At 41.1% G+C, this 26,628-nt stretch overlaps 1 protein-coding gene across 1 annotated transcript; it reads right to left on the bottom strand.

The window, feature by feature from the left end:
* Positions 1-5,012: 5,012 nt before the first annotated feature.
* Positions 5,013-6,838, bottom strand: LOC116683353 (uncharacterized). The gene is made up of 5 exons (XM_032509851.1): positions 6,555-6,838; positions 6,353-6,467; positions 6,140-6,229; positions 5,631-5,792; positions 5,013-5,218 (listed from the first exon to the last, which is right to left on the bottom strand). Exons 1-5 carry the CDS (start codon positions 6,633-6,635, stop codon positions 5,013-5,015), a joined length of 654 nt encoding a protein of 217 aa, XP_032365742.1. The 5' UTR covers positions 6,636-6,838.
* Between the last annotated feature and the right edge of the window lie 19,790 nt (positions 6,839-26,628).

The following is a 26,628-nucleotide window of genomic DNA, read 5'->3' as shown; positions in this document are numbered from 1 at the left end:
CCTTTCATCAAGGGATGATCAATTTGGTGACAATGCAGGGAGGCAATGTGTTCCAAATTCCTTGGCAGCATGGTTAAGCATGAAGAAAAAAGCATTATGACATGGAGTTGTCAAGATGTAGACAACACTCTTGTATCAGGGGACATCTTTTACACATTTTTGTCAACATCAAATATGATTTCTGATGAGTCAGGTAATGGTTATCGCCTTATAAATGACTTGCCCAACAAGGCAACTTTCAGGAATAGTGCCTATCTCTTACAATACAATCAGCCTTTAGTAGGACATTTGCATGTAAATAAGGAGAGTTTCTGGTTGCCGCTTTGCTTACACCTTAACTGAAAATTTGAATCATGTGATCGATGTTTCTTTAGTTTTGGTTTAATAGTTTTATTTGAAATAAACAAAACAACAACATAAAATAAAAGATTATATACATGCATTCCTGCATACATATATAATTAAATGACATAAATAAGGTCATGTACTTTTTAGCACAGTCTTCCAATATTGAAAGTCATTCAAACGCAACAAAAATTTTCCAGTTCAAAAGGAGTAGGAAGAAGTTGATACAAACTTATCAAGTCCGACCCCCTTTCTCTACTTTTATCCTTTAGTAAATCTTATTCTTCAGTTATTTCCACTTATTATTTACACATCCTAGACACAGATGCATACATACTCAAACACTATAAACCCTCTTTTTTATTATATATATTTAATATATTAATATATAGACAATACCGCATAAATGCAGAAACCATACAGTCTACTACAATACCATCACTTCAAGTCCTTTTCGTATCCCTTTAATATATTCATTTAAATAATCTCTTGAAATTACTCATTGTTATAGATGATTTCATCTCTTCACTGCAGCTGTTCCATAAAGTAACTCCTTTAGTTGAGATGCAGTGATATTAGCATTCGTTCTTATAGGTTTTGTTTTATATACAAATATTCCTCTAAATGATGTTTTGCTCTCTCTTATTGGAACAACCCTTGGACACTGTTTGACAGCTGATGATTATTTATTTGTACATAATTTGTGCAGTTTAAAGTCAACAATACTCTGAATTTTATTGCTTTTAATTTAATAAACAGTGGATTAGTTGGTGCTCTATAAGTGGTTTTATTTACAATTCTTAAGGCTCTCTTTTGAAGAATGAATATAGGGTTCAGTGTTGTTTGTAAGTGTTCCCCATCTCCAAACAAATAGTAATGTATGGAAGTATGAAGGAAATACAGCATATATATGATCGCTGGTTTATAAATAATTGGTTTTATACAGTATAGCATTGATTTAGATATTTTACCATTAATATAGCGTATATCTTCGTCGATTATGACGCCCAGAAATTTAAGTTCTTTACTCTTTCAATTTCAATATCATCTATCATAAGTTTTTTGTGTAAGGTGTGTTACGATTACCAAAAATTATAATTAGTTTTACTTAAGTTTAGTGTTAGTTTATTAGCATAAAACCAGCTCTTCATCTTTTTTAATTCATTTCTGCTGAATCCAGAGTTTGTTCCAAATTTTCCCCAGAACAGATTAAATTAGTATCATCAGCAAATAAATGGTTGTCAGTGTTTTGGACACCTCCCATATATTATTTATACAAGTTAAACAACAATTGCCCCAACACTGACCCCTGGGGACCCCAAGGTGATTTTCTTTATCTTTGATTTATGGTTTTGCAATGCAACATATTGTGTTCTGTTCTGTAAGTAGCTATTTTAACATGAAAGTGCAGTCCCCCTATTTCCATATTGCGTAATTTCATGATCAGTAAATTGTGGTCTACTGTATCAAATGCCTTCTTAAGATCCAAGAATATCCCCACTGCATATTTGTTTTGTTCTATTGCTGTTGTTATTTCTTCTACAAATTGTATAATTGCATGTGAAGTTGTCCTATTAGCCCTGAACCATATTGCTGATCACAGAGAATATTATGTTTAGTAATGAAGCTATCAATCCTTGTAGAAAATATTTTTTCTAATATTTTTGAGAATTGGGAGAGCAGTGAAACAGGTCTATAGTTTGATATTGTATTTTTTCACCAGCCTGTATATTGGTATCACCTGGCCATTTTATTTTATCTGGAAAGACTCCAGTTTTTAGAGATTGATTACATACATGCGTTAGAGGTTTGGCAACACAGCCAATAATACTTTTGACCATGAACATGTCAATACCATTCCAGTCGGTTGACTTTTTTACTCTAAATGTGTTAACGATCTCAATAATTTCTTTTTCATCAGTTCCCTTAATAAACACAGATTCATTCTTTTTACATTCTTGCTTACACATCATCATATGTCAGTCTTTGCAAACTCTTCAGCTAAACCTGGACCTACTCCAACAAATCATCATAAATTCATTTGAAGCTAAGTTCATATCCTTAACCTCTATAGTTTTTTTGTCAGGAATAGTTAGTGTCTACTTTTGTGCCTTTATTATTCTTGATAATTTCATTCAGTACCTTCCAGGTGTTTCTTATATTACTCTGTTGTCCTCTAGTAATTTACCATAATATTGCTTTTATTGCTTCTCATAGATTCTGGTCAGTTTTTTTTGTATACCTTGTATTTATTTTGGCATCTTTTGTCCTCTTCTTTAAAAACTCTCTAATATTAAATTTTTCTTTTTACATGCATTTAATATTCCGTTAGTTAGCCACGTTTAGCTTCAGATTTCTGTTTTACCTTTTTTCTTTACTAGAGGACAGTTTTTTTTCATAAAGTGATGTTACAAGAGCCAAGAAAATCATAAGCTCATTCACATTATCTACGTACACTTTACCCAGTCTTGCTCATTAAGTCCTCTTTAAATGTCTTGATGTTTTCTTGGTTTCTGTGTCTGGTCATTGTGTAAATAGGGTTGTCCTTCCTGGTCCTGGTGTAGTTGCTGTCATAAACTGTAAATATTGGTAGGTGGTCACTGATATCGTTTATTAGTAATCCACTCACTGTATTGTTATGTATGCTGTTTGTAATATATTGTCTATTAGTGTTGCACAGTGAGAAGTAATTCGGCTGGGTCTGGTAATTTTGGGATTGAGGCCTAGACTAAACACAGTGTTGATAAATTCCTCTGTCATTTTATGGTTATTTGGATTTAACAAGTCAATATTGAAGTCCCCACAGATGAACATAACTTTTTGACTAGTTTTTGTAAATGTCTCTTCCATCCAGTCCTTAAAAGTGTCAATATTCGAACCTGGTGACCTGTATATGCAACTTACAATGATATTTTTCTTCTTTTCCATACTTATTTCTATTGTGACACATTCCAATAAATTATTCACCGCCATTGACATTTTTTCCACCCCCTTGTAATTTAAAATTAAAACTTTGTCATAGAGCTAAACCATCATGAACATACATCACTGGAAAGGTCTTGACCTGGAGAGTAACATATATCGATCTGACGGTTCCATATTATTCCTGCTTTGAGATATTGACCTTTGAACCTTGACCTCAGGGCATATTTGAAGGTTTATAATTATGAGACAAAAAGGGTTACAGACATGAAACCAGCTGTTATAGAAAGATGTTGACATGGGTTATAATTAGTCACCAAGGTGTGGTTGGGAGCTATGGTGTTAAAACAAAAAAACTCCCCCACTGAAAAGAACACTTTATATTTGACATCAGCACCTAATAAATAATTATACTGCATGTAGGCCTATATGATCTATGCTAAGAAAAACAACACTTTTTGTTTGTTGATATTTTAACTAAAACAGGAGACCAGCGCACCACATGCTCTCCTCACATGACGCAAAGCAGACTGTCCTCATCTCCATAGTAATGGTAATTTATTTTTCATAATTCAAGGTGTGATTTTTAAAATTGACGTATTTTACATCAATCTACTGTAGGCCTAGTTCTGCATTCTAAAACACAAATTTCTTTAAAACAAGAGACGTTAAATGTTCCACTTCATGGCTGCTGTTTTTGTTTTCCCAACAGGAAGCTCGCAAGTCATATGATTTAGACACAAAACAAAACATTTGCAAAAACCTTTTTAACATCGGGCTTGACAGCTGTTATGCCTGCCTTATGCGCCTGCAGTCCTAGTTCCTTTAGTCACAACTTCATAGGTGTGTGTTGATTCAAACATGATGAGCACATGCATTACCAATGTCTTCAGTGTGTTCTACTTATGGTGACAAGCCACCCAATAGGTGCTCAAGCTTGCAGCACCACGGAGAGCAGCCTTCATGTCACTAGCGGTTTGGATGTCAATCAGTTCGCTGTGATTGGCCGCCTCGTCCAGCGACAATCACCTTCCCCATGTTAGCAGTTTACAGCCTTATGAATATGAAGCATAGTGGCTTGCTATTTTACAGATAATATGAGTCTGTCAACACTGACGGCTAAAAATACATATTTCAAAGGCAAATTGATTTATGAAATATTACTTGGGATACAATATTCATTTTATTTTACAAGAGCGTCCGATAGTGTCTGCCGAGAAATATTCTGGCCCTTGAAAAAGTGTAGTTGATGACTCCAGCCTTGGAATATAGGCCTAATGCTTACTACAGACTTACCTGAAAGGAACAACTACACAATGGGATAAAACAGGAAACTGACTACTGAAAACTATTAATGAATCAAACAACAGAGACATTGACTATAGTTGAAACAAGAGTTCACTTTACTGGGTGAAATTAACAAAGTTGGTTTTCTAGAGCAAAGTGACTATGCCCTGTTCAAAATAAAGACTATATGTCTTCAGGTAGAAAAGGTAAAGAAGAGGGAGAGAGAATTCCTATACTAACATGTGGAACATAATAATAGCACTCTGTTGCTTTAGGGGCAGAGGCTGGGGACTAACTAACATAAGGGGGTTTACATTTCAGAGGAATTTGCAGTACATGCTCTAAACACAAAGAAATCTTCCAACAGCAGTAATGGCCTCAGGATTCACATACAAGTTTTACACCACTGTTTGGGTTCAACACATATTCTTAGAGCCATACACATCTCCCTCTAATAACTACTCTCCCAGTTCCTCATCACTTGAGGAAGAATTCTCTGAGTCTTCCTCTTCCGAGAAGTCATCTAAGGACAATGTTTGCAGTCCAAGAATACTTTTGTATGTTGTGCGTGCTGTGGCCAGTTGTGCTTCAACTTCACACAATCTTCTCTTCAGCACACAGAGTAGTCCCTCACGTCCTTTCTCCATTAATCCGGCTGTACTGCCTGAGAATATAACATTAAAATTAAAAAAAATGAGCCAAGTGGTTACCAGAGAAGCACATTGAAGAAAATGACTAACTATTGTCCTTACATTTCCCATTGATGTCTTCAGTGAACTCTTCAATCAGTCCAGCAACATTCCTCATGTACTCCATGTGCTGCTTGACTTCACGAACCACAATAACTTCTTCTTCTTTCAGTCTAGCCAGCAGCATTGCCTTGTCAAAAACATTTTTTTTCTGCTCCATATCACCATGACCTGTAAAACATATCGGGACAGAAGATATTTTGCACGTTGTTCTAGTACTATAGAGAACTAAACCCTGACAGGATGAGCTAGAATCCCAGATTCCATATGTACATTAAGATGTGTGCAACAAACAATTTGTCAGTGCATTTCAGAGGAAGTACTTACATTCCCATGGCCAGGAGTAGTTGTCCATAGCCAGGAGTTCATTGGGAGGAGGCAGTTTTTCATCTTCCCCCACAGTAGCATTGTGGTCATTGATGGCAACTTCCAAGGCTTTCTTCTCAACAACAATCTTTCTTCTCAGTTGATGCCTTTGCTTATTCCCACCTACAATGAGAAAACACAAAATGAGTGTGCACTCACACGATTACTACACAAAAGCACCATACAAAATAAGGCTTCACAATATGCATGTACAGTATGTGTTACGATTATTGTGACAGAAGCTGTGTGATCATTTTTGCATCACAAGTTTCGATATCATTTGAAAAATTGTGAAACAACAATTAAAAAAATAGTATGCTGCCCTGGCTTGTAGGAAAGGTACTTCATCTTCTAATGATGTTTTTTTTAAACTTTTTTTCTTATAATCTTGCTATATTTACTATGTATAAATCAGTAGTGATTTCATTTTTTCACATATCTACATTCCTAGTGGCCTTTTCTGCTCTCACCGGACTGACGATACAGCTGAAACTTTCGCTGTTTGATGCCCAGATATAATCCCTCGATGGTCTTCTGCAGGTCATTTTGGATTGTTGCTCCTTTTAACGACAACAAACAAATTAATTAATGCCCATCTCAGTTTACAATCAGACTCTTTTCAGATCCCCTGTATAAGAGCAGAGCCAAATGATTCTTTAAATATGCCATGACATTTTTTGTACCTGAGGACCACTGCTGAACATCAGCCACCCACTGCTGAACTGTGTCTTGCTGTAGAGATAACTCAGTGGTGAGTTTCTCCAGGTCCTTTGATGCCTCTGTGATCCTTTGTACAGTCTGTCCAAATGAAATATCTGTGTTAACAAATGCTGAGACACAATTTAAAAACAACAATTATTATAAATATATTTGCCTAGTCAGTACCTTGATGTATCTTTTGGCCAGTGTCCGGTCAAGGTTTTCTGCCTTTCGCTTGTTCCAGCCACTTGCCTGGATAGTCAGCATGTCTGTGCGGACTTGACACACAATGTTTGTGCAGTAATTTAGGTTCACACTGAGGAACAAAGATCAGATACTACATTGATCGTTCTCTAATATTGTCACATAAAACTGGAAAGAATCATACACTTAATGTGTCAGAAGTTAAATTATCATAAAGAGTATCCTGATCAGTGTAAAAGTGCTGACGAGACAGTTGTTTTCAAAAGGGAGCATGCACTATGCACAGAACCCTAAAAAAAGCATCAGTGTTCAAACCACTTCTCAGAAGTGGAAATATGGGAAATATTAACATTTATAACATCTGGTACTGTTTGTCTTCTAGGGAGTTAGACACCTGCAGAGATTGGACTCCACCTGATCACGAGGAAGCACTCTATTGTAAAGAGGTGCTACACCTTCTGATTTGGTCTATGTGGAGAAGGATTCATTCTGAGAGAACCAATTGAAGACCAAAGATTGTAATAAAAAAATAGCGCTACACTCAAAACAAACAAAAAAATATGTTAGCTTGTATTCTCAATTTGGACACAACTATACATGGAAAATGCTTACCGGCTTTTGACATGTACTTGGAACATATGGCTGCTCTGGAGAGGAAGCTGTTAACCTGTTCAACCTCCTCCCCGATTGTTGTTCCAGCTCCTCCTTGATTGCGTCCACCCCATTTTAACTGTAACATATTTACATGAATGTTATCAGTTGGAAAACAAAAACTAGGGGCAGAGGGCAGACAATCATAATATGTTGTACAAATGGAAAGAAATTAATCTAATTGTCATTTTTACCTCACACATCCATGAATGCGCTTTTGCATGCATGATGGAGAGAAATGGGCGCATGTTCAGCAAGTCCTCCAACTCTGGACAGTGGTCCACAACTCTCTGCAGATATGGCCAATATTTGCAGACCACATCAGAGCAAAAAACTGGACAGTATGTGAAGCGAGCTGTTTCTGGAGATATAACGGGTATGCAAATATTTCTCCACGGAACATATTCAGTCCCTTCAGCAGAACCCCATGACGGCAGACAGCAACTTCAACACCTTCCTCGTCTAGTTTGCTTGCAGACTTGTTGGCGGACTCTCGTGCTGCTGTCCACTGACCCGCACCACATCTCCCTTTCCCTGGATTCTTAAACAGATAAGGGCACAAACAGACATTTACAGTTACATTTGACAAAAAGTTGTAAATCATGGTATAATGGCATTTGATGCAGTAATGCCACTCTATTACTTAAATAAACTAAATGATGTTTAAATTTAGAAAAGAAAAGGCAAGCATTCATATAAAATTGTGCTTACATGTCCAGTTGTTCCATGGATGTAATCAACAAATGAGGACACCTCAGGATCACTGGCCAAAAAGACTCCATCAAAAAACCCATCAGGTCTTGAAAGAAATATATAAATGCAGGTTACATTTACTGTATAAAAGTAACTTGTGGCTAGAATTTAATTGTACATGAATGTTACACACCCTGGTTGGCTTTTGAAACGATATAATTTGCGGTTCCCATCCACTGCAACTGCCAACATGGAGGGTGTGCATGCAGGGCACTGAAAGTGCTGGACCTGAGACAGCTTGTCAACCTCAAATTTGGCATAGGCCCATTCGAGGAAGGCCCTCTGCATTGTGTCCCCACATATCTTACCACTCTGAGAAAAAAACAAAACAAAACCGTTAGTAACTGTTTAGAAGGTTGGCTTCAGACCATGGTCATGATGAACAAAAGGGCTCTGTCAAGAAATGTATGCTGAATCATCAAGGATTGTAAGAACAAGTTCTAACAATTAATCAGTTATTTAAAAGGTGATCCGGACAAACAAACAAACGTAAATTATGAATCCACTCCTCGCCCAAAGAGTTTCGTTCGACCCTCGAGCATGCTGACAAAAGCTTGTCTTGACATCCCTGGGGCGGTGATTTTTAGATCCTCATACGTGGTGAACAAGTCCACCATGTACAAGGTCTCAAAATTGACAGTGGCTGGCCAGTAACCACTTTCAACCAGATCACTTATGATCACTGGCAAGGTTTTTCCACAGGAGCAGTTTACTGATGGAAGGAAGAGGTTTATCTTCCTGAAATTTCAGAGAAAAACAATTATCTCTTGTTAAAAAACAAACAAAACAGAACATGAATAAATAAAAAATAAAAATGTTACCATTTATTCCAATTAAAATAACTGGCTTTCCCTTTGAAAAGCTTGTTTTCCCGGTGGAGCAGTCGCAGCAGGGAGGAACAATTGGTAACATGCAATCTAAAATGCAGAATTAGTTTACATATTAGAGTGAATGAACCCAAAAACAACAGTGAGTGTGTTCGTGTAAAATGTAAACAGCCTATATAACCTGAGACTTAAAAAACTACTTTTTCATGATAGGAGAATTTCCCTCCCTCGTGCTGCTGAACAAAGGTGGATGGTGGCAGGTGTCTGAAGAACCCCTCCACCATGGATGCTCTGTTATGAAGCACCAGGGCCTCATGTGTGGAAAGGTCACAGGCTGTGCAGTAGAGTGATCGTGGTAGACAGTCCCTACACATCACTACAGCAGCATTGTGTCCACAGTGATGGCAAACCCCCTCCTTGGGCTTTTCAGATGACAACATATTGTTCACCATGACGGGCCTCATCACTGTCCAATTCTCCAGAGAGGAAGTTTGCCTGTTCCTCCAGTGTGAGGGGAGAGTTGTTCAGCACCACTTCCCAAGAGGTCTCGGACATCTTGAATGAGGGTGTCTGAAAATGAAAAGTGAAGAAGGCAATGATAAATCTGGGCAATTATCACATAACAAAAGAGGAAACAAGTTTTAAGGGAAAAAAACCTAAATTTTCGATGGTCACAGTGTCTTCAGTTGTGCTGGTAGACGGAGCACAGGAGGGTGTTACACTTGTTGAAGAAACTGCAAAAATATGGATATCCATTTAGAACTTGCTCAATGAATAATGAATGCAACTAATGATGAAATAAAAAAACTAAAAACCAACCAGTGGCTGAATCTCGCTTTCGTTTCTCCCCAGCTCTAGATCTCTTTGGCAGAGGTTGACCATCTTTGTCGTCATCAAGCCAAACACACAGCTTTGGGGAATTTTTTTTTTGAACCTTCTTCTGTGTTCATGCTGATCCACCTAAATAAACAATCGAGCCACAGAATAAACCACCACTTCCCAAAGTTATCGCCACCTACAAACATCTCATTAGAAAACCAATGTTATAATATTACATTGTACAAATTCAGTCTATTGGTTGTGTAATGGTGTCTAATGGTTGTCTATTGGTCCTGTATTGACAGAGATAGAAAATCATTTCTACATTTAAAAAATAAAAAAGAAGCTGAAACCTTTTGGCAGAATATTGAATGAAACTCTCACTGGCTCTAACGTGTGAATGTTACTTACCTTGCTCTCATCCAGGAACGCATCAACCAAGAATATGGCATCTTCGGGGTCAAGGTTATTCATTTGTTCAGCTTGGTTGTTTTCTCCACGTTTCCTTTTCCTCCTCGTTTAGCTTTTCCTACGTTTCTTCTTCTTCTTCTTCTTCTTCTTCTTCTTCTTCTTCGTGGGGCCTTGACGCGTCAAAACCCATCAATGAGATCGCACAACACAGGAAGTCAAGTGCACAGAGGATCCGGTTGATTTTCAAAATTAAACACAGCGGACAAACCCGATCGTAACTCGTCCCTTTATCAACATAAGTTTCTCCCGCTACCGCGGAATAATGTGTTGATGAGCAAATCCCCCTCAGACACAACGCATGTAGTGGTCGAGGGTTTGATCCGTTGGTTGGAGCGAAATCGCAATAGATTCCTATGTGGGGTCTGGGGTCCCAGCTAACGCTAGCTAGCTATGCTAGGCCAAACAGCGTCCATAGCAACCACAACGTGTCAGTATCACATTATTCTGGCGATATCGGAAAACGCAATTAAAAGCAATGAGCAAGCTAGCGATTATGTAGCTACATTCACTGAGAGAATTTTATGAAAATGAAATATAAATGTCTCGCTAGAAATGTAATCAAAACGCAGCGTCCGTAGCAACCAAAACGTGTCAGTTTCACATTATTCCGGTGGACATCTGAAAAATCTTCGCAACAACGAGCAAGCGAGTGATTATGTGCATTCACTGAGTGAATATTATGAAAATAGAATATATATTTCTCGCCTGAAATGTAATCAAAACGCATTTTTATGCAGAAACTAAGTCAAAATATTGATTATTTCACTAAAAATGAGAGAAATGTCCGCCATGTTTTTTGTTCTCACGGCCGGAATCTTGAAAGTCACGTGGCTTGGACGCAAAACGTTAGAAAAAGAATAGGCAGAAAAAACGTAACAGTCATACAATTCAAGGACCATTATTGTAACCCCTCTACGTTATTGCACATTGGACCAACGTAGTCAGTGTACGTTTTTATATGAGACTGGGTTGCAACGACACTGGGTTGTGACGTGAAAAGAGTCTGATCGATTGGGCGAGAGGAGGACGGGGAGAAGCGGTCGGGTTCAGAGGGCGCAGCGTGGCAGTTTTTCCAGGAGACCCCGGCCTCCGGATCAAATATGTTTTCGGTGGATTACAAACTGGGATTACTCCTTGGTGCTGAGCGGACCGGGGCGAGGTTGCGTGAGTTGTCCGTGCGGACAGTTATTAACCGCGGCTTCTGGCCACGCTTCTCCGGCCATGTTTTGTTTTGTTTTGTTTTGTTTGTTTGTTTGCTACTCTGGATCCGGACTATTTAAGTTCATTGAATGACATTGGTTTTGTTGGAACGTTGGGGGGTTTTGGGGGAAAAGTGTTTAAATGTGTGGGTCACTTTTAAGTGCGTTGACGTGTATGTACGGAGGGGGTGTGTCCGATGTGTAATAAGTTGTGTCATTAATACACGCAGTTAAACCTACAATCTATGGTCTACTTTTTATTTTAATAGCAGGGTTATTGAGCCGACCTAAAGGCATTTAGGGGGTTGGTAGTGTTGGGGGGGGGTTTATTCAGGTGTTGTGTATTTAAAATAGGGAGGACAAGGTTATAGCCGACTGATATCAGTGATCCGCCCATTACCTTAATTTTAAGCGTTGTACCTTTCCTTTGCTGAGTGAGTTTGGGAATTGTTACAGATGGGTGGCCAGTATGGGGAATGGAGGATTCGATTGTGATATTGTGGGTTATGTTAAGCTTTGTGCCTTGCTGTAGATTAGTGTTAAACGCAGCCGGGGTTTTCTTCTAACAAACAAAAAAAAAAAAAAAAAAAAAAAAGTGTTTGGGGATTTTCGCTGTGGATTAGGGGTGGTGCTAAGTTGCCTGCTAGGGTTACACAGTTATCAACACACATTTGCATCAAGACGTTCAGCAGTACATCCCATCACTTACATTACATTCGCTCCTTTGGGTTGTTTGAGCCGTTTTATCAAAGATGGATGCCACGCACCAACAGGGGACCGTCGCAGAAAGTGATGAGCTTCAAGGTGGGGCTTCCTCTCTCATAGACTGGGAACAAAACCCCAGCCTTCCTACTGAGGCCACCCCACACCGACATGTCACGACCAGGCATAATCAAAGCAGCATCAGTGACATAACCTCTATGTTGGACTCCCTGTACCTAGATCCACCTGACCAGGAAGAACAACGGCAGTCAGGAGAGGAGGAGGAGGAGGAAGAAGCTGAGGCGGTTTTGAGAGCGGCGCAGGTCCAAGAACTGCAGTTGAGGATGGAGGCCCTGGAGAATCGGGTCAAAGATACCATCGACAGCACCCTCCATCGGGAGGAAGGTCTCAGAGCGGCCATTGAGACAGTGATGAAAGAGGCCAAGGAGTATATCGACACTAAGATGCAGAGTTTTGATCAGGTGGTGGTGGCCTGCTTAAAACGCAGAGATAAGCAGTGGGGTGAAGACCTGGAAAAGACTCGGAATAAAATCCGTTCCTCCTGGAGGCCAGCCAGTTTCTCCACACCTGCAGCGCTACAGTCGACGACCCGGCAAGGGGATTTTTCCCTTCCAGCCTCTGCTGCGGCCACAGCCAAACCTCCTATTAGGATGGAGTTTCCCCAGTTTGGTGAGTCGAGGGATTCGGCTGACGTCACGGATTTCGTCGAGCAGTGTGACAACTTTCTCACTCTGAGGCCACTGAGTGACATTGAACTATTAGGCACACTCAACACTGTGCTTAAAGGGCCTGCACGGAGTTGGTGGTTAGCATCCCGCAACAACATATCCAATTGGGTAAGCTTCAAAAGCGCATTCCTTGAGGCTTTTCTGCCCACAGACTACCAGTTGGAGATTGAGGAGCAGCTTCGATCCCATGTGCAGTCGCCTAGCCAGTGCCTCCGGGACTTTGCGTATGATCATCGAGCGCTCTGCCTGAAATGGAGTCCAGACATGCCAGAAGACGAGATGGTGAGGCGCATACTTAGTGCATGTAACCCCCGGTTGGCAAGTGGGCTGCGGGGCATCGTGTCGACGGTGGACCAGATGGTCAAGGTGGGGTCCCTCATGGAAAAGGATTGGAGTAACTCCAAGCTTTATTGGAATCGAGTGCAACAGTCCCAGGTTGCCGACCGCTCTTCCAAGAAACCCAGCAAGAAGACTGAGCAGGGTCAAGGCCGGGGTCAAGGTGCGAATGTGGCTTCGGTGTTAGGAATTCCTACTCTCCTGGTGGTGCCACTATCCATCCGAGGTGCCAGTGGTGATGCTGTCCTGGATTCGGGCTGTACGTACTCCCTCATGAGTGAAACCCTGTGGAACCAGGTCAAGAAGGCAGGAGAGACATTAAGCCTGAGCGTCATTCCAAAGTTCATCATGGCCAACGGGCAGGAGAGTCGGCCTTTAGGGATGACCACCCTGCTCCTCTCCCTTCACGATGCCCACGTCACCGTCAACATACACATACTCAGCGCCAATCAACTTTGCATGCCTTTGCTGCTTGGATTGGACTTCATGTGCACCAGCCAGATTGTTCTGAAGCCCCACCTAAGAAAATATGTGCTGCCAGGTGGTAAGGAGCATAGGTTCTTGCCTAAGGGGCGTGAAGTCCTACAGTGGGGGACTACAGTGAACTTTTACATGGCTGTGGTGGATCATGTCAGTGATAACCCGCCTACGGTTCCCCTCTTGGACAAACAGCCGGAGCGTGTTAGACCACTGCTGCAGAAATGGTCTACAGTCTGGACAGAGTCCACCGGGGCTACTAACATCATAAAGCATAAGATCTTGACTACCGATGAACTGCCAGTGCGGAGGAGAGCTTACAGGGTATCGCCACACAAGCAAGCGGTCATCGAAGAACAGGTGAAGAAAATGCTCAGGAACGATGTTATAGAGCCTTCTACGTCGGCTTGGGCGTCCCCGGTGGTGTTGACACCTAAGAAGGACGGAACTCCACGGTTCTGTGTGGACTTCAGGGGACTTAATGCTAAAACACACCATGACGCTTATCCCATGCCACTAGTTCATGAGATCTTAGAATCCATGCATGGAGCGCAGTGTTTTAGCTCACTTGATCTTCAGAGCGGGTACTGGCAGGTGGCCATGGATGAAGGAAGTAAACTAAAAACAGCCATGACCACCCACCTAGGACTGTTCCAGTTTAAGGTCATGCCATTTGGACTGAGGAATGCCGGAGCCACCTTCCAACGGCTGATGGAAAATGTTCTGGGGGAGTTAAAGGGCAGAATATGTTTCGTGTACATAGACGACATCATTGTTTTCTCTAAGTCGCATGTGCAACACCTACGTGACCTTGAGGCGGTGTTTGAAAAACTCCATCATGCACATCTAACTCTCAATGTCGCTAAGTGCCATCTTCTGCAATCTCAACTCACCTTCCTAGGACATGTGGTCTCCGGAAAAGGCGTAGAAGTGGAAACAACAAAAGTGGAAGCAATTGCGGCTTACCCCGCACCTAGGGATTTGAAGAGTCTCCAGAGGTTTCTGGGGTTGGTGGGCTGGTACCACAAGTTCATCCCTCGGCTGGCCGATATCGTCACCCCCCTTAATAACCTCAAGAAAAAAGGGGTCAAATGGGATTGGACTGCATAGTGTCAGGCCGCCTTTGAACATTGTAAAGCGATGCTGCAGTCGTCACCAGTGTTGGCTCAGCCAGAGCCACACGGGTGTTTTCAAGTGCACTGTGATGCCAGCGATGTAGGTTTGGGTGCGGTCCTGATGCAGGCAATAAAAGGGGAAGACCAAGCCATTGCATTTGCTTCAAGAGCTCTCCATGGTGCTGAACTGAGGTATTCCACCTCAGAAAAGGAGTGCTTGGCTGTGGTGTGGGCGGTGGAAAAGTGGCGTCATTACTTGGAAGGAGAAGCATTTGACGTTTACACAGACCACAGTGCACTAGCTTGGGCATTCAACTGTCCCAAAACTTCATCCCGGCTCACCCGATGGACGTTACGGCTGCAGGCATTCTCTTTTCGGGTCCATTACAAGAAAGGTTGTTGTAATGTGGTACCGGATTCCCTGTCCCGAGCACATCCTCAACCGGATGGGAACGTAGGTCTGGCTAGTGCAAAATCTTACTGGTCTGATCTACCTAAGACCCTTCAGGACATTGAAACGGCTCAGGAGACAGATCCCTTATGCCAAGAGCTTGGCCTTTCCATCTGCGATCCAACACCGGGAAGACGCCTCCATTATCAACAACAGCATGGGGTGTTATACCGGGGTGTACCATCTAAGTATGGCGGCTTCAACTACCAGCTGGTGGTTCCCGCTGTGTTAGTCCCAGAGTTTCTGGCCTACTTCCATGACAGTCCATTCGGAGGTCACCTAGGGAGGATGAAGACCCTCCTGAAGATCCTTGACGTGGGATGGTGGCCCACAGTGCGCAAGGACGTTTGGAGCCATGTGCGCAGTTGCCCTATCTGCCAACAATACAAAGGATCCAATGTCAAGCCCGCAGGTTTCACACGCTCACACGCCTCCCTCCCGATTTCTCACGCTGAAGTGTCAACCCGGTCGGTCAAATTTCTGAAAGATGAGTTTATCTATAGATCTACCTGTTGAGCCACTCGTGATCGACTAGTTGTGCTTTCAGAGACTGTGAGGGGGTTCAAGAGCGCTCCCTGTCTGCGTAAGTTTCGAATTGTCGCAAACTGAAAACATTTTTTTCACGAGCCATCCCAGGTGCAATTCCCCGGCTTCAGGTATGAGCTCTGAGTATCACAGACCCGTCCGTCGCTTCGTGTCCACTCTCTGTAACAATAGAGGTGAGCAGCGCGGCTGGTGGACTCGCTCTGCTGTGGGCAGTGACGCGTTGCATCTGTGTAGTCCTCCGATAATGCGCAGCGTACAGCCTCCTCTAAACTTTGTCAGAGACCAGAGACCCAAATGGGCGTCTGTGTCTGTCAGACGGTCTGAATGAGATCCACCATAGCAGCGGAGCAATGACATGCACAACTCTCCAAATCTCGGACAACAGAGATGGGAGGAGTTATATTTGAATGTGCATAAAGTTGTAAACATGAGCAGAAATCTGATGAAACACATCTGAGCTATACTATACTATACTATATTTACTATACTATACGATACTGCAACGTTGGGCCACTATTGTGCTTCTCTAACCTCTGTGCATCTCTAAATTTAACTGTAAATAATTAATTTAATGTTTTATAAAATGAACAAATAGTCTTTATTTCCCCAAAAGTAAATCCAGTAAGTGGGGCACAGAGGATGAGGGCCAAACATTACTGAACCTCGGCACAAAGGTTAAGGGATTAGAATTTATGTAACTCAGTGGTTCTTATTCCTTAGAATTTCAGTGGTCTTAGTTGATCCCTCATCATTAATTTAACTTTGGGTCCCTGGTCCCTACACCAGGCAGGGACCCCTGGACCTGTTCCCCACAGACCCAAATCTTCTCAGCTGTTGCTGACATATGCTACTGTCTCTTCATGGGGCTCATTATGTTTGGCACATTGTCTGGGTCAGTTCTTATATCATGAGAAGTTAATAATGTAGCCTATATAATGTAAATGCTGAATGCCCTAATACCTGTTGATACTACAACAACACAAAGGCTCTTAACCCTACAGTTTTGCACATATCATGCAAGACTTGATTTCTCCATTTTTTTTGCACAAAACTCTCCAGAAAGTGCCATTTAATAGTTTATTTTTCAATTTTTTAATGATGCTGAAAGAGCAAAAGAAATTGCTTTGTACGCGGCAAAATATGGGTTGCCCCCCCAAATCTCACTCCAAGGTTTTTGGAAAAGTTGGCAGCTCTGTAAGCACCACCGGCTGCTTTAAAGACCAATATCATTTCTCCAGGCTGGAGGACGGCTCGTTTTGATAAAAATGAGTTTGTAGCTTGTTGTTAATGTTAATACTTTAGGAAAGATGGGTCATTTGTGATTTAATATAATTTCACTGTAGAGTAATTGATCCCAGAATTTTAAAATCTTTCAACGTCTGTCCTACTTTGCTCACGTTTATTAAACTGTGAGCACGGATTGCAACAGGAGAGAGCAAGGTACCAAGCCAAAATAGTAGGCAACCTACAGAAGGCAGTATATTGTAGCTGAGACACACAGAGTATATATTTCAAGGGCAAATATTGAGCAATTACTTTCTGTGGTAAATACTTCTTAAAAACCTTCTTATACTGGATGAATTATTCTCTACATCAATCTGTATTTAACTCACACAGCATTCTATATGACAAACACATATTCTGTCAAGATACCCCCCCATTAGTGAGAACATTTTTAGCATAATATTTATTAAACATTACTATAACTGTACAACACAAATATACTTAAAAAAAACAATATAAATACGAATACAAAACACCCTCCTCTTCCCCTTCATTTTTTTTTATTCATCTTCCTCTACAGCTTCCTTCCTTCCTCCTCCTTGGACAACACTGTGGTCTGCATCCTTTCTGCAGCCATTTCGTTTTCATTTTTAAAGAGTGCTGAGAATACAAATAAAACACATTCATTATAACTAAGCATTTGTCTCACAATATTTTTTTTAACAACACAATCAAAACCAAAATTGTATATTATCACATTCCATATTACACTCCCAAAACAAAAAGTGAACTATAATGTGAACACACTGTTACCAGAAAGTTCATGTTCACAACTCTGTACTGGTTCTAGTAACATTGGTTTTTGTGTATTTTTTTAATAAATCAGATGACACAAATCAACCATTCCACCACAGTCATATTTGGGCCAACATGCAAACGTCTACTAAACACAAACACTTTCCATCATCATGATTAAAGAAACCTTCCAACTCATTCTGTGCCAGAAGGTGCTCCAATTGTTGGATTCTGTGATGAAGCTTCTCCTTTTCATTACCGTGACGTTCTTTCTCCCGCATCAAGTCAGATTTGACCTCATTCAATTGCCAATTTTGTTTTTTAATTAATGTTTGCCTAAGACGCACCTCCCTACAGACAACATCCATTATGCCATCTATGGCTTTCATTAATTGGCTGTAGACCTCTTCCCGAGATGCCTCAGGATCCCGTACTGAATACTGCAAATAAAATAGATTATATCATATAACTACATAACCAAATACTATTCAAAAATAAAAGTGAGACATTGAACAACTTGAATACATGAATGAACATTATAACTGCTAAATATAGAGATTCACTTTGGCATTTATGTACTTGCTTTTTCTGTAAACATAAGTCTTGATGTATATATCATTTATTGTAATTTCTTCATTTTTCATAAAATTACTTTTTTAAATAAAATAATCTTTATGACTTTATTGTTACCATATACAACTTTATTAGTAATAACTTACTTCCATTTTCTTTCTAAAAAAAAAATACAAGAAATTCTAAAGGCGCCATCTAATGTCCAATTCACTCAAAATTTGGCATGGCTGCTCAAGTCACTATGCGGAACAAATGTGTCACGTTTGGTGGCAATTGGTATAAATCTTGGCCAGATATGCAACTTCCTCTTTCCAGAACCCTGACAGGAAGTTGGTACTGTATAACTCGCACATTTTTCATCAAAATTCTTTGGATAACTTTTCACCCCCATGTGCGGTTTAGGCTGCAGCGGCAGTTTAATGCGGAGAAGAAGAATAATGGAGGAGGATAATGGAAAATCCCTAGGAAAACAACAGGGTTCCACAGCCCTGCTGTGTGAACTGCGTATCGCCTTGCGATTACTGCGGTGCACGCACCCTCTGGCTTGGACCCCTAAAAATAATGGAAAATCCCTAGGAAAACAATAGGGTTCCACAGCCCTGCTGTGTGAACCGCTCGGGCCCTAATTAAAAATGAACACTAAATCAACCATACAAAACTAAAACACACGTAGCATGAATGCACACCAAAACAATAACAGATTATCATTAAACAGAGTTTAACTAGGATTGAAACCGTTCAGAACATGCATTGCCTTTGTACCAATTCTGTGCAGAACTGTTCAAATGACCCCGCCCCTCCAACACAGAAACGTCCTTAGTTATCTCTGCTTGATCTGTGCACTGCATACTTAAGCTGATTATTACAAACAAATGTGATTAAGTAATGTTTTTTTTACAGAACTAGAACAAATAAGTAGTGATCACGAAAAAGTTTAATAAACCTGGGCATACAGTGATAGGGGAAAGTTACCCAGCAGTAGGCTATATAAGTAATTAAATTACCCGAGCAGTAACATTTAAGTGATATACACATCAATGTTAATTCAATGCATGTCTGCATAATTCCTATGTTAACTGTTGGTCAAAATATAGTCAAGTTTTAAGTTTGTCATCCTCTAACAAAATGTCTACAGAATTCTCTCAATAACAAATAGGCCTTCTGTACTCTCGCTGCATTCCTCTCTTTTTCACAGTAGAACCACATTTAGTGTTACAGGAGACAAAACCAGTCTCATGTCTGCTCCTGCATGTCTGCATGTATGTGTACATGTGTCTCTGGAGCCATAAAAGGTCCTCTTTGTGAAAGATGAACAGATGTTTTGGTACGAGAGGAGACACCTTAACATTGTCTGACACTTATGTGTAAAACCCATAAACAATACGAGCATTTACAGGCAATTTCACAAGAAAAATAACCAGGGTTTCAGCTGAATAACCTGTACGCCCTCTTCACCCTCCCCTTCCCTCCACCACCTCCCCCCTCGTCCTCCCCTGTTTGTATCCGGGCCGCCTCCGTGCCCAGTCCCACTTCCCAGACCAAAAAAATACAATAACATGATTAATAACAGCGTGCATTCCCTGAGACAGCCTGTTGAGTGTTTGGATATTTACACAGCAGTTCCAGGAAAAATCACCAGGAAAATCACAAGGGCCATAAGGCACATTCTTCTATTTCAAACAGGGTAGCTGTTCAACCTGTAATGATGTGTAAATGGTCCTTTTTACAGGATGTCAGACAAAATATTCATTCATTTTTACTGTGCTCACACGAAACAGCTTCTACTCTTTGCTATGAACAAACAATTCTCTGCAAAGGTAAATATCCAGACCACATATCCAGACAGAGAAACACAACATTAGCATGGAGTTGGCGTCAAGTTCTTTCACTATTGATTCAAGCTCATACTGCAGACTTTACACACACAGTAGAGTGCGTTTAAAATCCATGTCAGTGGTTGTGTAGGTGTATGTGTAGATCTGTATAAATCTGAGTTAATTTAAAGAACTGTTACAGAACTGAATCCACCATGACATCAAATTATTGGATGATAGTTACTGAATGTTGTAGCCTACACTACTGGTCAAAGGTTTGGGGTCACTTAGAAATTTCCATTGTACTCCATTATAGACAGAATACCAGCTGAGATCAGTTTAATTGTTTTTTTTTTTTAAACCAGGGCAGCAGTTTTCAGATTACATCATGTGCTTATATTATTACAAAAGGGTTCTGTAATGTTTCTAGTTTTTTTTAAAATGATATCAGATTAGTAAACAGAATGTGCCTTTGGAACATTGGATGAATGGTTGCTAATAATGGCCAATGTAGACATTGCATTAAAGCTCAGCTGGTATTCTGTCTATAATGGAGTGGAACGGGAATTTGTAAATTACCTCAAACTTAACAAGCAGTTTATGTATTATTATTTGTCTTCTCATGGAGCTGATGTGTGAGGTCATAATTGCCTCAACCTGTTAAATTAATTCTGAAAGATGTTGATTTACATGAAGACTGGCATGGTGTTGATCAGACTCTTCAGCAGGTCTGTGTGATGAACTCTATCATCTTATGAACTATGTGAACGAGCTTTGTTCAAACCCACAAAGTAAGTAAGTAAGATTTATTTATATAGCACCTTTCACAGATAAAAATCACAAAGTGCTTCACAGTAAAATGAGTACAATATAATGCAATAGACACTTAAAAACAAATGGAAAACATAAAAACAAAACCATAAAAAACCCCACGTCTAACTAAAAGCCTGTTTGAACAGCAGCGTCTTGAGTTGCTTTTTAAAAGAATCAAAAGAATTAATACACCGTAAAAATGTTGGCAATGCATTCCACAGCCAAGGTGCCACTGCTTGGAATGAACGATCCCCTCTGGATTTAAAATGAGTGTGTGGAACAACTAACAATCTCTGACCTGATGACCTCAGACTACGGATCGGAGTATGAAGCTGAATCAACTCAGAGATGTAGTAAGGAACTTGACCATGCAGGGCTCTAAAAGTAAGAACCAGGATTTTAAATTGAATTCTATACTGGACTGGTAACCAGTGAAGTGCTGCTAAAACAGGTGTGATGTGTGCTCTTTTCTTAATGTGAGTTAAAAGCCTTGCAGCAGAGTTCTGAACAGCCTGGAGACGGTAAAGCTCCTTCTTGCTCAAACAAGTAAAAAGACTGTTACAGTAATCTAAGCGAGAGGAAATAAAAGCATGAATGATCATCTCTAACTCACCATTTGACACCAGTGCTCTTAATTTGGATATATTCCTTAGTTGGAAGAAACAGTTTCTGACTAATTGCTTTGAGTGGTACTCTAAGGACATCGCTGAATCAAAAACAACACCTAAGCTCCTGAGCCTCGGCTGGACAGACGAGCCTAAGTCAGCAATGTGTTGTTTAATAAGAGGGATTTTACTCTCAGGGGCAATAATCAGCGTTTCTGTTTTATCTGAGTTCAGAAGTAGGAAGTTGTCACATAACCACTGTTTAATACTAGTCAAGCAGTTAGTTAAGGAAGACAATTTATGGAACTCAGTTTCCTTGAACGAGCAGTAAAGTTGAATATCATCCGCATACAGATGGTACGATATGTCACTGAAATGACTAATTATCTGTCCTAGAGGGAGTATATACAAGAGGAACAGGATGGGTCCTAAGACAGAACCCTGAGGTACCCCACATGACAACCCTGCAGTTTCAGACATGATCTGGTTTACAAAAACACTAAAACTTCTACCAGAAAGATAGGATGAAAACCATTTTAAAACTGATCCAGACATCCCAACCAGATCACGAAGTCTATTTATCATAATATTATGATCAACAGAGTCAAAAGCAGATGAAAGGTCCAAGAGAACCAGAACTGTGAATTCTTTAGAATCAGCTGACATCAGAATATCACTAGAAACTTTAAGAAGTGCAGTTTCTGTGGAATGCTTTTTACGAAAACCAGACTGGAATTTGTCAAACAGCTCGTTGTTCTCTAAGAAAAGGGTTAGTTGTTCTGCTACAACTTTTTCTAGAATTTTTGACATGAATGGAAGTTTGGATATCGGCCTGTAGCTCTTAGGTTGTAAAGGATCCAGGCTGGGCTTTTTAAGTACAGGCTTAACAACAGCATGTTTAAAAAAACAAGGAACGACACCAGTTAAAAGTGAGGTATTGAGCATTTCCACAATACTAGGGCCAATAGAATCAAATGCTTGTACAAATAGCACAGTAGGGAGAACATCCATAGGACAAGACGTGGGTTTCAATGTATGTAGCAGAGAAGTGATGTCCTGTAATGTCACAGGTTTAAAATACGACCAAGAATGAGCAGAAGACAAATCACATGTAAAGTTCTGAGTAAGTGATGGTGGGATGTTTGTCCTAACATCTCTGATCTTACTTACAAAGAAATGGAGAAATTCATTACAGTCTGATTTAGTGGATACAGTTGCTTGAGGGGCAGAAGGAGAAACTATTGCATTTATAGTGTCAAACAAGATTTTAGGATTTTGCTTATTCGAGGATATAAGCTGAGAAAAGAAGCGAGTTCTCGCATTTCTTAGCATCTCATGTAAGGTAGCCATTAGTTCTCTCAGATGAAGCCTATGAACCTCGAGTTTAGAAGATTTCCATAGACGTTCAACTTTTCTACAATTTCTCCTAAAACTCTGGATAGTTTCATCAACCCAAGGACAGGGTTTTTTATGGGAGACGATGTTTAATTTCACTGGTGCCACTATATCTAAAAGTGCTAAGCACTGATTATTAAAAGACTGGATAAAAACATCAACATCACTGCCTCCCATCAGTGAACAAGGATCAAACAAGGCAGAGAACCTCTCAACAGCATCATGGTGAATAATTCGCCTTTGAGCCCTATTTCCCAGGGGCAGAGGTTCCAGAGGAAAGTTAATGTCAAAGAACACACAGCTATGATCACTCACATGAACATCTTCTACCCGAGCATTTACTATATCAAGACCAAGAGAGAAGACAAGGTCTAGGGTATGACCCTTAATGTGTGTAGGTCCTGTAACATGCTGAGTAAAATTAAAAGAGTCAGTGAGGGATAAGAGATCCGTAGCTGTGTTACACGCAATATCATCAATGTGCAGGTTAAAGTCCCCAATAATTAGGACCCTCTCCAGTTTGATGATCGATGATAAAAAGTCAGTAAAATCTGTAAGAAAAACACCAGCCGGGCCTGGAGGACGGTAAATTAACACACAATACAATGTGTTAAAAACACCAACTTTGAGCATCTGAGATTCAAAAGAGGAAAAACTTTCAGAGTTTATAGCTCTACATGTGAATCTGTCACGATGCACAACAGCAAGCCCACCACCACGGCGTGCCATGCGGGGCGTCCCAGTAACAGAGCAGCCGACAGGACAGAGCTCATTTAAGTGAAAAAACTCATTTTCCCTTTGCCACGTTTCAGTCAAGAACATGAAATCCATATTCTCACTGGTAAAAAGCTCATTAAGAATAAAAGCTTTGTTAGAAATGGAACGAGCATTGAGCAGGGCAAACCGGGACGGTGACGGCAGGCCAGCATCCACAACAACGGACGGAACCGACCGCAAACAGGCGACACGGTCACGTGATCTCCAGTCTCGGCGAGCGGCCAATCGCTGGTCAGACAGCACAGCAACCATCGGTAGTGACAGGTCCGCAGCCCCACCGGCACGTCGCCGGGACAGCAGGCTCACCCCCCAACGGGGGGAGACATCCTAGAGCGCTGCGGCTGGGAAGCATCTTCACCCGCATGTTGGAGGGGGGAGAGAGAGAGAGAGACCGGCCGCAACCACCGGGCCCGCTCCCCGCACCGAGGCCAGAGCACACCCATCCAGGAAAGTTGCCGCATCTTGACCTGAGCGCCAGCTCTGCAGCCCCTTCTCCTCGGTCTTTTCTTGGGATTTCCAGGCCCCCTGGCCGTAAACAGAAGCCGGTACTCAGGTGAGGAGGGAGGACACACGAGCGGGGGTGGAAAAGTTTGTTTGTAACTTTCCCAACTATCAAAGAGTCCTTCCATAGACTCTCTGATGTCCAACAACGAGCGTCGATCATAGGTCCGAGCAGCAGAGACACCATCATTAGACGTTAGGGCTGATATGATGACAAAACGTACCAGTAAAAACACTGAAAATTGAGACATATGCAACGCAGCAGCGGCCAAGCCAAACACAGGCGCCATCTTAGCAGGTTTAGCTTGCTGCTAGGATCGACAAACATTTATTTGGAGTTCCAGTCACAAGATTTAGAAACGTATGACTCAAAAGACATAGTTCACTTCTTTATTCAGTTTGAAAACCTAACCGTTACAACCCCCCACCAGTAGGGGGCCGCTGCTCTGAGCAGACCGATTCCTCCGTTAGGAGAAGAAGAAAAAGCTACGGGACCAGGACCACGCTGCGCTCACGGAGAGGTAAGCGAAATACTTTGCAGTTAAATTATGTTGTGGTTGTAATGGGAGGGTTTGTGGTTTAACATTAAACTCTTTCCCTCGTATTGCTTTGTTATATTCCGGTTCTTGTCAAGTTGACCAAAAAAAAAGTTTGGCTGAAGTCAACAACTAACAACATTTTGCTATGCTAGTCATGCAGTGAGCTGCTCCAAATCTTTTCTTTTAAGTAAACTCTTTGTGCACAAACCATGTTCTCATTGCTGAGTTCATGTTTTGAGCCCCAGGTGACACTTGGAGTAAATTCTTAAGCTGTGTCGAGCCTTCTTAGTGTTTTAAAAATGTTGAATTTGATGCTATCATAGAAGGGCCCCCAGCTCTCTCATTCAAAAGGGCGAGGCCAGAGTTGGGCTTTAGATGGAGTGCATATATCTTTCCCTTTGTTTGCTGCTGTGCGTGACGTGTCTGCTTTGTTGCATTGTATGTTTTGTTTAATCATGTTAACATGCTTGCGTTTATGTTACAAATAAGATATCCTTTTTTCGGTCTTTTTTTAATTAGTTGCAGTATACAGTACATAAATAAAGACAATAAAATCAAAATCCTTAGTCCAGGTAGATCGGCAGCCATCTTGCAACGCACTTTAGGCAGTTATCATGGAAAGATACAGCAAGGGACGTAATGTGTTGCTACACAGCTGCAATACTGGGTTTACAAACTAACCCTATGCATTTCTGTGGATGCTGTGTCTCCCCATTACAAAGGATTTGGGCTAACCAAAAACGAACGTTCCGGGAACGTTAAGAATACCTTCCAATTAACCAACAGACAACCAAACTACGTTCACGTTCTATGACTGGGGTATGGGTGGCCATAAGGGTAAAAACGTGCTGGGGCAAAGTGAGGTCATAGTAGCATTTCTTTTCCCCGTCTCTGGTATTGTTCAGGGGGCCGGGTCAAATGCGGGCCGTAGTTTGGGGACCCCTGGTCTAATCTGTCATTTGATGCCTTTTGGAGATCTTTCCATCTTTTCTTGGCTTTATGCACATTAATACAAATTGTTACCTGGGCTGCCCAAACTTTCAAGCCCCACTGTAGTTTATGATATTGCTGTTTCCTGTTTAGATATTTGACTTTACACCTGTACACTAGTGGTTCCTAACTACTTTCTGCAATGCCCTGCAATGATTAATATGACAAACTTGTAGCAAACAGCTGCCTGTTTACGCATCCAGGTAAAAATTGAATATGTATAACTCCCCTGTATGACAACACAAAGTATAATAACATAAAACAAAACATATTTTGGGAGGAACAGTTTATTCAATATTCAATTATATTTACAAGGCAGAACTAACCATTGCAATCTTAAGAACCATGTATGATGGATCATCTTTCTGTCATGGGTCCGCTGTCTTCCTTGTTGTTGTTTTTCCTGTTTGTCTGTCTGTGTTTTCATCGGCCGCCAGAGGGCGCTCCTATCCGGTCCCATGAGAGGAGTTTCCACTCACCCCCTCCTCCGTCTGACTACACAGCTGAGCATAATCATCATCACCACTCCTACACAGCTGAGCATCATCATCATCACCATTCCATCTGTACTTAAACCTGGGCCGACCACCTCTTCGGCGCCAGTTCGTTACCTACATTCCGTGGTAACTGGTCTAGTACTAGATTGTTGGTATTCCTTTGCCTTGCATTTGTACTTACTTGTGTTTCTGCCACAGCGTTCGTGTTCCGTCTCGTCTGTCTTGGATCTCCTTCATCTCCCACATCACCTCCCGTGTCTGGATTGTTTGTATGTTCTTGTCTTGTGTTGTTTATTCTGGCATCAGAATAAATCCCATTTTGAGTTACATCGCTCCCTCTTGTGGTCGTTCTGTGTCCGGGTCCTACTACACCCTTAACAGAACGAACTGGCCAACATGGACCCCACAGCACAACCACCGGCTACAGGAGAGGAGGG

The sequence above is a fragment of the Etheostoma spectabile genome, unplaced genomic scaffold (genome assembly GCF_008692095.1).
Source record: "Etheostoma spectabile isolate EspeVRDwgs_2016 unplaced genomic scaffold, UIUC_Espe_1.0 scaffold00018943, whole genome shotgun sequence".
In the NCBI taxonomy this organism is placed as follows: domain Eukaryota; kingdom Metazoa; phylum Chordata; class Actinopteri; order Perciformes; family Percidae; genus Etheostoma; species Etheostoma spectabile.
This window is presented reverse-complemented; position numbering and strand designations above follow the sequence as displayed.